Genomic DNA, 14,746 nt, shown 5'->3' on the forward strand with positions numbered 1-14,746 from the left:
GAAAATCAGGCAACTAAAAAAAAAGAAAATTAGGCGCCTAAGACCAAACTCCGTGTAACTCAGCACGTTTTATGTGTTAGAATTATTCCCATAGAATAATATTGGATTTGGAATAACAAAAAAGGTCTAAAACAGAACATTTACAGCTTCAGATATTAGTTCACCATATGAAAAAGACATCTGAAGTAACTTTGGATCACGAGAACGCGCCACAACTTTTAGGAAATCCCATCACTATACTAGAGGAGCAAAAGGCTGTACGCACGTGGGAGGGGAAGGAACCTTTTCCCTCCCTCTATTCTAAATCTTGCCCCTCCCTAAGGTGGATTAAGACTGTGCACGGCTAACTCTTCAGCAGGTGACCTGCTGTTATTATTTTGCTTTCACTTCCCGAATCGGTAGGCAGTGTGATTTTAATTGTTTTACAAGAGGGTGGATTTTTCTCCTTGTTTCACAGACCATGGCAGCCAGCATTAAGGCACTTCAGCAGTGGTGCAAACAGCAATGCGAGGGTTACCGGGACGTGGATATTACCAACATGACGACCTCCTTTAAGGACGGGCTTGCATTCTGTGCCATCATCCACAGACACAGACCGGAGCTACTGTGAGTGAATGTGGAGTAGCTTGAACCTAGGTTCGATGTAGATCACTGAGCTATACATGTGTGTGTGTGTGTGTGTGTGTGTGTGTGTGTGTGTGTGTGTGTGTGTATATATATAATATATATATATATATATATCAGATGCACACAGGGAAATTAGATTTATAATCAGCATCTGTGCATTTTTTATATTATTGACAGGTTTACCTGGTGGTTGTTTGGTGGTGAGGAATCTGTGTTAGAATAGCTTCTGTTTGATGAAACATTTTCATGGAGTTAGTGGCTGACACTCTCAACCGCGTCCTAGTAATGTTACAGACTTCCTTGGTACTTGTGAAGGGAGAGATGTATTTATTAAACGAGGAAGCAGCACTGTAAAAGTAGCAGGGGTTGGGGGGTTCTGATTAACAATGTTGCTATATGTGGCCGTTTGGGAGACCGAAACATTTTCAGTGGACTTGTAAACTCCTTGAATTTATTGATATTTTCAGTGTGTTAACTTTATGATGAACCTCCGGCGAGGTGGGGGTGTAGCATTGCTCTTTCTTCTTGTTTCTTTTCTTTTCTTTGGAGAATTTCGCTTCACTTCAGCAGAACAAGTACGTGTTTGTCCTCTTTAGTTCACAGATTGTGACTTGGATTAAAGTGTAGCTTCCTGGACAAGAAAAGTTCGTTACTTACCATTTTCTGCATTCCCAGAAATTCCTTGTTTTGTCAAGACTTGTTCTCCGATGTGTAGTTATTTCCCTGGACTTTCCAACTCAGCAGATCTGTTGGCAGATTTTCTTCCTTGGTGCCTCATATGAAGTTGCCAAACAGATTGGTCTTAATTGCATAAGTGGAAACTGAGCCATGTAGTGTGGGGCTTTCCCAGATTTGGGTCACAAGTCCACATTTTCTTAGCGTTTTGGTCACGTGTTAAAAATGTAATGGGAGGAAAAGCATTGTTTTATGGAGGATGGAATGGGGTCTTTCTATAATGCTCTGTGACAAGCACATGTTTTCCATCATTTTAAGGGCTGCGGGGGAGGGTAGAAAGAATTGCCAAGTAAAGTTTTAACAGCAAGCAGGACTGAAAAGAAGCATTTTTTTATTACATTTTAATAAAAAGATATTTAGATATTTATGCAGGATCTCCATACATGTTTTTATGAACGTTTGTGCAGATTTTTGCTTGTTTTGCATTGCTGTGTAAATAAACAGTCCAATCTCTCTGTAATGTTTCATGAACTTTTTTTTTTTTTAACTGTCTTTCTCACCAGTGACTGAATATATAGCAGACTTGGGAAGGAGTATGTCTTCTTGTATGGATATAGGGAATTCCTTCCCAGTGTTGACACATTATAGAATCTTGCTTGTACTTAATGTACTGATAGCATCAATCCTATAATTATTAAAATGTGTTTATTCAAGGTATTTCATACAGTAACGTGTGTTTGCTTGTAGGAGTACTTGGAAAAAGCTACCACAGCAATGCCGGTTTGCCAGCAGGGCAAGGGATTACTGAAGAGTGTGTGAGTGTTTTCATTCTTAGGAACTGTTGTGGCCAGGTACATTGGGGAAGGTATACCTCAGGCTTTACTGTATAGTGAGACAAAGCAGAATAAAAAGAGGAGTGAAGAGCGAATTAAACTGTCTTCCCTTTTTTGTAAAGTATAAATGATATTGTATGTTTTTTTTCTGCAAGTAATATATTTTATACTGTAAAAAAACTGCAAGGAAAACTACTAGCTCACTGTATCTTTAACTGTTACCCTGTTCTACACTGTAGGTGTTCTCCCACCCCCTTCTCTATTATAATGCAGGTAGAGCTGGCAGACTGAGACTTAACAGATTGCGGTCAGTTCTTTTTGTCAGTAATTTTTTTGTGTAATAAGGCATAGTTTTCGAGTAAGTGCAGCAGAAGCAGACTTTATATGACAGACATGCAGTTTAGATTTTTGTAACACAAGGTAACCAAAGCACTGCTACCCAAAAAAATGAAGTTGTGCCTGTCCTACTTTATACTGTGATGCATTTAAGCAATGAGAAACAACAGCATGTATGTTAATTTCCTAACTTCATTTGTATGGCTGGTCATGACATGAGTCAAAACATAAATGCAGAATCCTGACATGTCATTACTGTTGCTTGAGCATGTGTGTGTTGAGCCGCAGTTAGCAAGAAGAGGATATGAGTGTCACAACTTGCCCTGTGAGTGACTTCTCTCTTTTTTTCTCTCTCTCAGGACCTTTTTCTTTCTGTCCCAGGAACATTTTAACTCTTTTGCGGAAATGCAGACCATCACCCAACCCTCATCCAGGCCTGTCCTTAGCCGTTGCATGGCCCACTTTTGCCCTTTTTGGTGGGGACCCATAGCTGCTCCCCATCTACCACCCCGTGCCTCCCACAACTTGTTGAGGTATTAAGAATGTATACTATTATGCTGTGTTAGCATTAAAAATATGCTTATTCATTAGGTCATGAGACCCAGATCCAGCATCTCCTCTAGTTCCTCTCTCAGGCTTTGCTTAACTCACTCTGGTACACTATAAGGGGCTTATTGGATGGGCCACTGAGACCCTTTGTTTACATGATGCTTCATCAGGTAGGTGCATGCTGGCTTACAACTGAACATGTCCTCAAACCCCTATAGTTTTGCTTGAATCTCCTTAACTTAACTTAGTCCGTAGCTGCACTTACTCCTTATCCCATATTTATTTATTTATTTGTAGTTTGTTCCAGGATAGTCCATTGGGCCACAATGAGCCTGTTTTCAATGGAGTCCTGGGGAGAAAAGCTCCAGAAAAATACAAATACTTAGTACACATTGCACGTATACATTACAGACTAGCTCATACTTTTATATTTTTCTTTCCCTACTTTTCTGCCTCCTTCCTTTTTCTTCTTTCACTAGCTTTGTCTTATGTTTTACTCTCCATCTCAACACATTGCAAATGTTTTGTTCTTTCTATATGATTTTCTCCAAGGAAACACACTAAGTGATGTTATGACAGTGCAGAGATAGCCATCTTGCCTGTTTTACTTATTGAATTCTTGCAGTATGATATGTTACGATTGTGCTCATTCATGCTATATATTATCCTGATGCATACCACTCTGCATGCTTGCTTTTGTGTTACCACTGTTGCATTGGTATTGATTAAGGTGTGTTTCTTTGGTTGTTTTTTTGCCTTGCTGAATCTGAACATGGTCTAGGTAGATTGGTGCTCTTAATTTGTTAACAAACTTGCAGTAACTAAATAAGTTAAGTTCTGTATGCATTCTGCATCTTTGAGAGGTGCCGCATGTAATATGAAGGCGATCATGCTATTAAGAAACAAGCTCATTTTGAAGCATTTAACCTGGTAAAATCTTTTGACTCATCACAATCCCCAATTCTTACCTCCCATAACAGATGTTCTCAGATGGCAGGAAGGATGTGATATTGGGGCTGTGCTTAATGATTGTGAGAATACTGGGGGGCCCATAATGTACATGCAAATGTTCTAACCTACATTATACATTCTCATCTCATAGGGTTTACCCTTTCTTCCTTCATACGTTTCCAATTATCTTCTGCTCTTGCTTTTGAATGGTTGGAGTTCCTTACCCAGTTAATTCTCCTACCTTATTACAGTCAGTGCATTTCCACAAAACTATATAAAGCTGTTAAACTTCCTCAGAATGCTGAGCAATTATAGAATTAATCTGAAGCTTCTCCTTACTGGAGTACCATTAATGGGAAGTCTGACATATGCCATTCATCTTTTGGGTCTCTCTGCTTAATTATATAATCCAAAAGGGAGTTTTCATTTGCATTTTTCTTAGTGTTCGCTTCAGTTGCTAATTAGTTGACCAGGTTAATCCATACCTCTCAACTGTCTAGATTTTCACCTCAGTTTTTGGTCTTTGCCCCCCCCCCCCATTATTTTAGGCTTTGTCCAAATTTCTTGAGCTAAGAGGTTCGGAGGTGATGCTCAGTAGCAAAATGTCTCAGTTTGTTACATTTCTGGTACTTTCTGCTTCATGAGAAACACAGCTTAGACACATTATGCACGACTGCATCTAGGACATTTTTTTCTTGCTTGCATTCATATTTACTTTCATTTGAACATTTACACTGCCCTCCACATGTTTTCAAATCTGCTCTTAGCAATGTTATCTCTGTCCTTTGCTTTGTCTGGCTTGATGAACAATTTGTGTGGCTTTCTGTAATGTTATGTTTGGTTTCTTCGGGTCTATATCTTATGAGCGAATCGCACAAATTGCAAATGCTCACAACATCCTATTGTGGGGGACTGCACCCCCCCCCCCGCTAAATATATATTACAACTCCAAGATCGCACTACAGTGAGGAAAGGGCAAATATCCCATTCTTCACTGTACTGCGATCTCAGAAAAAAGCACTTCGAGGTCCAGTATGTCCGATATTCTGAGCATTCGCAATTTGTGCGATTCTCTCATATGATATAGATCCAGTTTCGGGTTTCATCTGTAACTCTTTTAAAACTTAACAGTTTGCAAACATATTTCTACAGACTTATCCCTTTACTGGACACATTTAAGGATACATTCTGTTTTAATGTATATTTGTTTTAAACAAATGGTATTCATGTAAATTTGCTACAACTGCCTCAGATTTGCTTCTCAGCAAACATAAAAGCATCAAAAATAAAATTACTTCTTCTGCCCATAGTACACATCTGGAGTTTACCTGAACTTCAAGTTTCTCTTTCATCCTCCTTAAGCATCACTGTTGTTCTATAACATGCAAACCTTTGGTCTCATATTGATTGCTTGTGCTAACAGCTGTGTGAAATTAGATGGCTGTGGTGGACTAACTTGGGTCATCGGTCATTTTCCTCTCTATCTTCTTTTGCAGTGGTTGCTAAGACACCTGAAACATTCTTCTTCTTTCAGCTTTTTCCCGGTTAGGGGTCACCACAGCGGATCACCTGTCCACTCATGACTGGCAGTGGAGTTTTACGGTGTTGAGTTGCCAGCCTGGCACCCAACCTTCCACAGAAGGCACACACACGCACAAACTCACACCTAGGGCCAATTTAGTGTCCAATCCACCTACAGCATGTCTTTGGGATGTGGGAGGAAACCCATGTGACCACAGGGAGGACATGCAGACTCTGCACAGAAGGCACCCCAGTTGAGGATCGAACCAGAGAACCTCTTGCTGTGAGGCGGCAATGCTAACCGCTGCACCACCATTGCTGCCCCTAAAACAATGCCATGCCAAATTGTTGGTAAAGTCATTGGTGGTGCTTTTTCTCACCAGTCTGAATGTTTGCCGGTTCCTTTGTGATGAAGGCATGACAGTCCCACCACAATCTATGTTGGAGACTTAATTTGGAGCAGAATAACAAGCTATCACAACAGACTGATGAGTTACAGGACCCCACTCTTACACATCTTTGTCTATTTTGGGTAAATACAGAATAATTCACCATATTATGCTGTCATAAGTTATAAACTACTAATGTGCTTGCTGATTGGGTTCTGTACAGAAAAAATGTATTGTGGATAGTTTACATTCAGGCAATTCTAATGACAAAGAAAATGTATATAGTAATTATACCTAGGAATGAAAAGCTTGCATGATATTTTATGTCCCTGTAGTTTTGTGCCTCTTTTTGTAGTTAGTTTAGCAACTGTGGTAGCGAGATTGTGAACTTCATTGTGGCCTGGCAACTGTTGCCTTCTGAATCTTGTTTTCCTCCTATTTTCAGTCCATTTATTTATATTCAGTGAGGACTGTGTCAAGGGTACTGGCTTTTAATGTTTGGAATCCATACTTGTATTTACTTTCCCCCCTCCTTTCCTGACCTTTGAAATGGCACATTACTCTACTAATAACAGGATGGAAGTCCGCATTTTTATAGCCTCTTTACTTTTTGCCTACCCATTAATTTTATTACTAAGTCGTTGGTCCTCTCTGTTTCTTGTATCCAGTGATCTTAATGTAGTTGTGGCTGAAAAGGGTCAACCCAGCTACCCACTTTAAAAGGTATACATAAATTGATATTTTCAGTGAATTTTCTACTTTCTGTACAGCTTTCTTTCTAGTTATTTTCATTTTCCTTTTTTGTGTTTCTTAACTCTTCATGGGCATACCACACCACCTCCCCTCCCTTTTGCCCACAGTTATAGGTTCATAGGTAGGTACTAGGCTATCTGCCCAAAGGCATTTATAAGCCTAGCCGGAATTGTGTTGGCTTTCGTCGCCCCCTTAGATTAGTTCCCTGTGCCTCTGTCCAGCAGAGCCATTGAAGTGATTCCCTGGGGTAAACCTTCTGTTTCCCATCCACTCGGTCAAGGTTTCCCTTGAAGAATGTTAGCGAGGAGCTCTGCCTAATGTAGACTGGAATCTTGTTACAGCGAATGGGAAGTATCTGGGACAGGAATATATCCCTCCAGCACGACCTATTTATTGTTGTGGTGAGGTTTAGATCCTTAGAGCCTGTGGCTTGAGGGGATATGGTTTTCTTTAGGTGGAGCATGTCCATCACTTCTGGGATGGACATGGCCTTGTATGTCAGGCATAGATCACCTCTGAGTAGGCGGTATGCAACAGAGTACAGCTGGAGTTTCTTCATTTGAGCTGCATAGGGCATCTGTTTGAGGCCAGTGATCCTCTTGGTGGGGTACTTCTCTGGTCTTTCCAGCATCCCAAATGGTACGTTGTACTCTATGATGGGTCTGATGAGTGATGTGTCATGATTTTCTTTTTATTTAGCGTCCCCTGCCACTGGGATAATGTTGTGTAAATGTAATTGTTAGTGTATCTATGGCTTAGAAACCTTTTTGAGTATGTTGAATTGGTGTCGCCATTGTATAATTAAGAATTAAGGAAAGGCGACGACTGACTACAGTGGAGGTGGAATTATTCTGTATAGTCACATGAAGAGATTCACGGTTTTGGCACCGCACAAGCATACTTTTCCACAGAATGATGAGTGTGCAACTACTGAAAGATTAGGACTAATCAGCATTCTGAGTCCCTTTTTGTTTTGGGAAGGTTTGGGGCAGACTTTTCTATGTTTGGAAGAGTTTAGCATGGAACAATAAGTGACTGACCACATTGGAATCTACCTTTTTTAACAGTTACATGCTTCATCAGGTCTTTTGCAGGCTACCCACCATATGTGATCTTTATCTTGGAAGATGTAAAGGAAGTGATATCATTGAATGACTGGTCTTTTATTCAAATTCTGTTAAATTCCTGCTTAGTATTGAGCAGGCTTTGTCATGTTATGATGTGGGTAGAACTAGCTGAATGAAAAAGCACTGAATGTAGAGATACACTGGGAAAATAAGGGAAAAAAAACTCTTTTAGTGACTTTTGTTTTGTGATCCTTCCATCTGTGTTACTACTTTTAATCACATAGTATTTAGAGACCATTTAATGAGGGGGCTTTTCAAGCTCATATTTCCTGTTTCAGGTTGCTGTATGAGGGTGCTGTCAGTCAGATGTATTAATTTCCTTTAACTCTGTAAAATGCAGACAGCACAGGCATAGCTGCTTCTGAGTTTCAGATGTAGTTTGTTTCACAGTATGCAGACTGTAGGAGCATGTAGCTTTAAAGGAATGGTTTGGATTTACTGATTATTGTGTGGATGCAGCAGATTATAGCTAGCAGGCTGTTAGTCGCAAGCACTTGTGTTATTTATTTATTAATTGATTGAAATTTGATTACTGGGAAAGTCCGATGGGGTAGAAGCCCATTTTCAGCAGAGTTCAAGGGAGAAAAGCTCCAAATTTATTAAAAAATTAAGAACAACAATTATTCAGTCTTCAAAAGTAAAAGAAAAACATCTGCGGTTTAAATAATGATAACAAATTAGACGTAATGTAAAAACATTGGTAAAGATGTAGTGTGTGTGAGAAGCAGTACATGGCATGTAAAGCACGTGTGTTTCTTCAGTGTGATTCATTCTGAGTTGTCCAAAGGTGAAGGACTGACAGCACTGTGATGTGAAGCATTATGTACACCCACGGTGCCAAAAACATGGACATGTAGGTGCACTGCAGGCCAAGGTGCTAAATAAAGGAAATGGGTACTGTAAGCGTCTCATGGGGTACGCCACAGTAGTACTGGTGACTCGAATGCTTTTGTTATCCATAGCAGATTCAACCTCCTCATTCTCACTTATTCCGAAGGGCAGGCACGGTATGTGGCTCACAGAGTTTGGGTATACTTCATGTGGGTGAGAACTAAAAACAATGCAGCGATTGTCCAGAACAATAAGAACATTACTTACAAGTTTTTACACAGTGATGTATAGCTGGTATTGATGAAATGTGAGTGACTTATTAATCAAGACACATTCTCCATTGTCTCCAGGTCAGATGCAAAATGGCATAAGTACAGTCTCAGCTTCCCTCTAGTGCATTGGGTTAAGTACTGTTGCAGTTTAGCAAGGAAAATGTAACTTTTTGTTTTTACTTTGACTGGTATACTGTCAAGTTTTTTGTCCGCATACATTTTGTATTTGTTGAAGTGAAGTAAAAGATATAATACAAAGTGAAAGTCTTGGATAGTGCAGTGATTTTAGAATGAAATGTGCTGATGAAAGGGAAATGAAAGAGATAGGGAGATCAACGAACTGATAGAACTAGTTATGAATTCACTGTGGGTTCAAATACAGGACATGGTTGATTCCCTTTTAATGGATGTTATTCCTTTGAAAAGGTTGAGGCTTACAAATAATCTTTTATTTCCCCCTTCTTAGTATGTTCTGACACCAGAGTCATGGAGAAAGGAGTCAGTGTATGGAAACCTTCATGAAAGCTGTATAACTGAGTAGTAGTGATGGGGTTTGAGCACAGGTCAGAGATTTTGCTTTTATAACCACAAAAAAACAACGAACCACTTCCAAAACAGATAATTATTTAATGGTTAAAGTGCTTTCATTCATAAGAACTTCATCAGAACCATTTTAAAATTAAAAACACACCCATTTATACCCCTTGTGGAAAATCACGTTACAATTCCACCAGTACATTTGGACAAACTGACTTTGTACATTACCCATTACAAATAAAACTTCAATTTCAAAAGAAATGCCAGGTTGCCCAAGCTAATTGAACAAAAATCATGAATTTTGAAAATGAACTCCCACCATGCTTGCACCTTCTATTTTCTTAGCAGTTATTCTCTCCCTAGGCTACCCTCTAACTTCTAGCACGCCACTATCACTAACTGCAATCACCTAAACTCCCCCACGGTAACCTATTCAAATACTCACCACCATAATTGCATATACATTTCACCTACCATCTTCAGCCAACACCCCTTTTGATCTCACCAAGCTCACCTACAAAGAAACTAATTATAAAAAAACTACCCAGTTTACTCATACACCATATGATCACCAATTAACTACACACGCTGACCACTGCTACTAACCAACTTGCACTCAATGGCGACATTAATGGTGACATCCACCCTAACCCAGGCCCCTCCACTACTATACCTACTGCTACAAACCTACATGGACCTAATATCCCTGGCAAGCAAAAACCATCTGACCTCTTAATACTCAGTATAAACATCCGCAGCATCATGAATAAAACTGAAGAGCTACATGCCTCTAAATCCTTCTATAATCCTGACATTGTACTCCTAACCGAGACCTGGCTCAAGCCCCACATCAAAGATACCACCATAGCCCCTCCTGGCTACAACATCCTTTGATGTGATCGAATAGCTAAAAGAGGCGGAGGCATTGCCCTACTTTACAGGCACAACTTACTCTCCAACAAATACGTAAAGATATCCCCACTTTCGGCTATGCAGAAAGCCTGTTTGCAAATATAAAATTAAACCAGCAGAAACAACTCAACATTATAGGTGTCTGCTTACCACCAGGCAACAGTATTGCCACTCTAGAGTCCATTTTACATTGGACTTCCTCCAGCCTCCCTCAGAAGACACTTTTATATGGGGGACTTCAACATTGATTGGGCCTCTGTCATGGCATCCACCCTGAAGTACCACTTAAACCTATTTAACTTCACACAGCTTATCCAAACCCCCACCCGTATAGACAAATCCACCAAAAAGGAATCCATATTAGAGTGGATCCTAACCAACAAGCCTTCATCTGCCAATATATCTGGTACATTACCCAACTCCCTCAGTGATCACCTACCCACATTCATACTAAGACAGCACACAAACCCCATAAAACCCCCCATCCTACTTTCTGTCTTTAGTTTCAAAACTTTCCTACCAGACCAATTCATCAACACCTTAAAAAAATAAATCTGTCACCTCTTAAAACTCTACAATTTAGAGGAAGCCGTGGAGTACTTTTAATACTACCTTCTTAGGTATCCTTAATCTTATGGCCCCACAACATATAATTTGCACTAAAACTAACTCAGCTCCCTGGATCTCAAAGGACACAAGATTCCTACTCAAACAACGAGACATAGCTTGGGCAACCTGGCGTACCAACAAAACAAGTACAAATTGACAATACTTCCTAGAGCTCCGAAACAAAGCAGAAAAACAAATACGTAATGATAAAAAAGTTATTATATCCAACTCACTACAACATTCCACAAAAAATCTGGTCTGCTCTGCAATCAACCACACTCTCTAACAAGGCAAAATCACCTCCCCAAACCCTAACACTGAGGGTGATAACAATGATATTGCCAACCAGTTTAATGACTATTTCACCTCCTCCATCCAAAAGTTATTCAACAATTTCCCCACTACTACTACTGCAAATACCCCAAAATACAAAACTGTCACCCTAAGACCAACACCCAGTTCTCTCTCGCAAACCAGTTCCAACTGACCTAATTCGTTAACACCTTGCCAAATTGAAACCCACCACTCTCACTGCTGATAAACTACCCACTGATTATCTCAGGATTGCCGCCTCTGCCATCGCTTACCCTATTTCCATACTCATCAGTAGATCCATAGCTGAGCACACTTTCCCCTCTCTCTGGAAAATTTCTTATGTCGTCCCCCTACACAAAGGTGGATCCTCAACAGAACATAGTATAGCTATGGGGCGATAATTACCATCTCCCCTATCAAAAATCTTAGAAAAATGTGTACACACCCAACTACTGAATTATCTTCTTCAACATAACCTGCTAGCAAATTCCCAACATGGACTTTGGCCAAACCATAGTACCACCTCTGCCCTTATATCCTTTACTGACCACGTCAACCAACGAAGAAATCTTGGTAACTTAGTATCTGTTGTCTTCCTAGACCTAGACCCACTGCAAATTACTATCGACTCTTTTTGAGCTCAATCTAGATAATTTTTAAACCACAGTAGAGAGGAGTTATCTGTCCCTCTGGCAACAAGCTGTTAAATGGCATAACTCTCTCTCCCCTCTCCTCCCAGTGGGACAAGGTGTTCCGCAAGGATCCATTCTTGGTCCCTTACTATTTTCCATCTTTACCAATAACCTCCCCTCGGCTACACAACAAACTAATATAGTACAGTATACTGATGACACCACCCTTATTTGCTTGCCCCCTTCTCCACAATTACTCCAAGATAGAACCCAGGAAGCCTTCACTACTATAGAAAAAAAGGCTAAATTCCTCCCAACTCGTACTAAGCCCATCTAATGCCAAATTCATGATCTTCCACCCATCCAAAACTTTCACCCCTACCTCACCATTCTCAATAACATCCTCCAAAAAAATACATGTCCTTAACACTTAAAAAATACAGCTTTGTAATTCACTCCATTGTTTAGACCTGGTGCCTTACACACATTCAACAAAATTTGCCATTTCAACTCCCTATAATCATGTTCGCCATCTCTGTCTCCATTAAAATCACTAGGAACATGGTCAATAAACATAACTCCAAAATAAAATTTAATAGTTTTTTCCTACACGTGTTTAAGTGTGGTTAAAAAGTGCATTGTCTGAATTCCTCCTTTTAATAGCATAATAATGCTCATAAATCCTATTTTTTAACTGTCTGGTAGTTTAAATGAAACAAGAGTTGTAACCATTATAAGTATATTTCAGAGGGACCAGTTTTTGAGGTTTGTACCCATGAGAGAATTTGGCAGGTTCCTGTGGTTTTTACTTGTAATTCCACCTTTGTGGTATACATAGCAAATCTGTTTTAAGAAGAAAAGCTTATTACAATAAATGTAAATGATTCGTTGTTTGTTTGTAAAAGGTTTGATGTTTTAAGACATGTCTTTTTAAAAGAAGGATAGCTTTAACGAGGGAATGTTTTTTATATTAGAAGTGTTAATTGAAGTCAGCAGTTGATTGGTTATGATGTTTTTTAAAGAACCATGTATAATAGTGGTGTGTAATTAGTTTGTTTGTTCTGATGAAGGTTTATGTTCTGGCCGAAAGCACTTAACCAGTGGAATTAAAGTCATTTCTGGAAAACGGGATTCAGTGGCTTCACGTGTTTTTGTTTTGTTTTTCAATTTACACATGTTGAGACATTCTGTGGATTTTTTTTTTTTTTTTTGGAAAATTTGTACATATTTAATTTCTGAGCATTTCACAACTTTGAAGTAGGTAATGCTCAAATTTCTCTACGCTATGTACACAAAAGTCTTGTATTTCCTCTCTTTTTATAATCTGTGTGTTACCCGAGAAGTCTTCACTCAGACTGTGTTTGAAAGTGGTCAGTTATAATAAGTACACTATATACCTATAAACAAACAAACCAAACATAAATAAATAGATTTAAATGAGGAGGCTTAGATAAGTTAATGAATTCAGCAGACATTATATATAAAAAAAAAAAAAACAGGAAGAAAAGAGAGATGAGTATGCATGAATGAAGTGGGTAGTGCATCAAGGGTATGATTATTTGGAGGGTACAAGGAGGGGTTGTGAGAACAGGATTTATAATGGATCCTGACAATAGCAAGAAGTAGAATTAGCAGAAAACTAGCCATAAGCCAATATGTCACCTGATGGATAGTCAGTTGGCTGACTGATAGGATGCAAGAAGTTTCACCTCCACAAAGAGGCTAGTCACTAGCAGAGTCCTCCAGGGATTAGTGCTGGCACCTCTCATTTTTGGCATCTACTTCTCTGAAGTCAAGGCAAACATCAGTGGCCTCTGGCTGACAAAGTATGAAGACAACTACAAATTAGTTGTGGTCACTGAACCTTTCAAGAGGGTGGCCTAATACAGGCAAAAAACTGGTGCCAGAATCATGGACTTAAACTCTGTAAAAAATGCATAATTGTACCCTTTGGAAAGATGTCCACCACTGGAAATTACCACATTGATAATATACCCTTAAAAGTAGAATTAGTGGTCATTTGTCTGGGAACATATGGTGACAGTAACCTGACATTTAACCACCATGTGTCTGCTGTGGTGAGAAAAACTTTCTCTGTTGTACAACTTTTAAGTAAGGGCATGGCATCCAGGTCCAAGGAGGTCATTGTTCTGCTGTACTTGACTCTCATCAGACCAGTCATTGAGTACAACACATTTTTCAGCATGTTCCTGACCAGGCACTTGTAACAACTTAAGAGACCACAAAAATTACTCTCAAAAAGAATACAGAGAGTAAACAACAAATATTATGTAGGCAGCCTCAAATCCCTATTCCTGTATTCGGCCTCCTACAGATTGTTGCACAGTGATCTATTCCTAACCTACAAGGCAATGAAGGCATCCTCTGGATTTGCTGCACATCTGCTAAACAAATAGCATCAGAAATACCTGTTCAAGGACCTAAACCTCGTCTGAGACGTAAACAGAATATGTTGGAGACACAGGTATTTGTCTCCTAGAGAAGGGATAATCTTCAACAGGCTTACCATCTATAGTGAAGCAAAGCTCATCCCTAACTCTATTCAAATGTACCTTGGACCCAGAGGCATAACTGGATTATCCAGTGTTTGGAGCAATTCTCTTATTGGTTAAAGAGCAAAAAAAGGGTCCCTGATCTTACTTGGTGATTCTGAATTCAATCAGGTCCTGTTTTCGCACCCCACCCCCATCCCTCCTGCCTCAGTTGAATATGTAAAAAAAAAAAAAGCCAACAAAAGAAAGGCTGTTTTATTCCTGTTTAAACTGTAGCAAGCAGATGCTACAGTTTATACCACACACTGAGTTCTACAGCACTTTAACTTCTCTCGGGGAGAGAACCAACTTTTTTTTTTCTTTT

At 39.5% G+C, this 14,746-nt stretch overlaps 1 protein-coding gene across 3 annotated transcripts in view; it reads left to right on the plus strand.

Annotated features, from left to right (window-relative positions):
- Positions 1-291: 291 nt before the first annotated feature.
- MICALL2 (MICAL like 2) overlaps positions 292-14,746 on the plus strand; it is a 976,695-nt gene continuing 962,240 nt past the window's right edge. For 2 of the 3 annotated variants that reach the window (XM_044089760.1, XM_044089761.1), the window contains exon 1: positions 292-606. In XM_044089760.1, the coding sequence (XP_043945695.1) occupies positions 461-606 (146 nt within the window). In that variant the 5' untranslated portion in view covers positions 292-460. The remainder of the gene's footprint in view (positions 607-14,746) is intronic. The other variant, XM_044089762.1, reaches the window with a different exon arrangement.

Source organism: Protopterus annectens, chromosome 12.part0 (genome assembly GCF_019279795.1).
Source record: "Protopterus annectens isolate FY-2018-M chromosome 12.part0, PAN1.0, whole genome shotgun sequence".
In the NCBI taxonomy this organism is placed as follows: Eukaryota; Metazoa; Chordata; order Ceratodontiformes; family Protopteridae; genus Protopterus; species Protopterus annectens.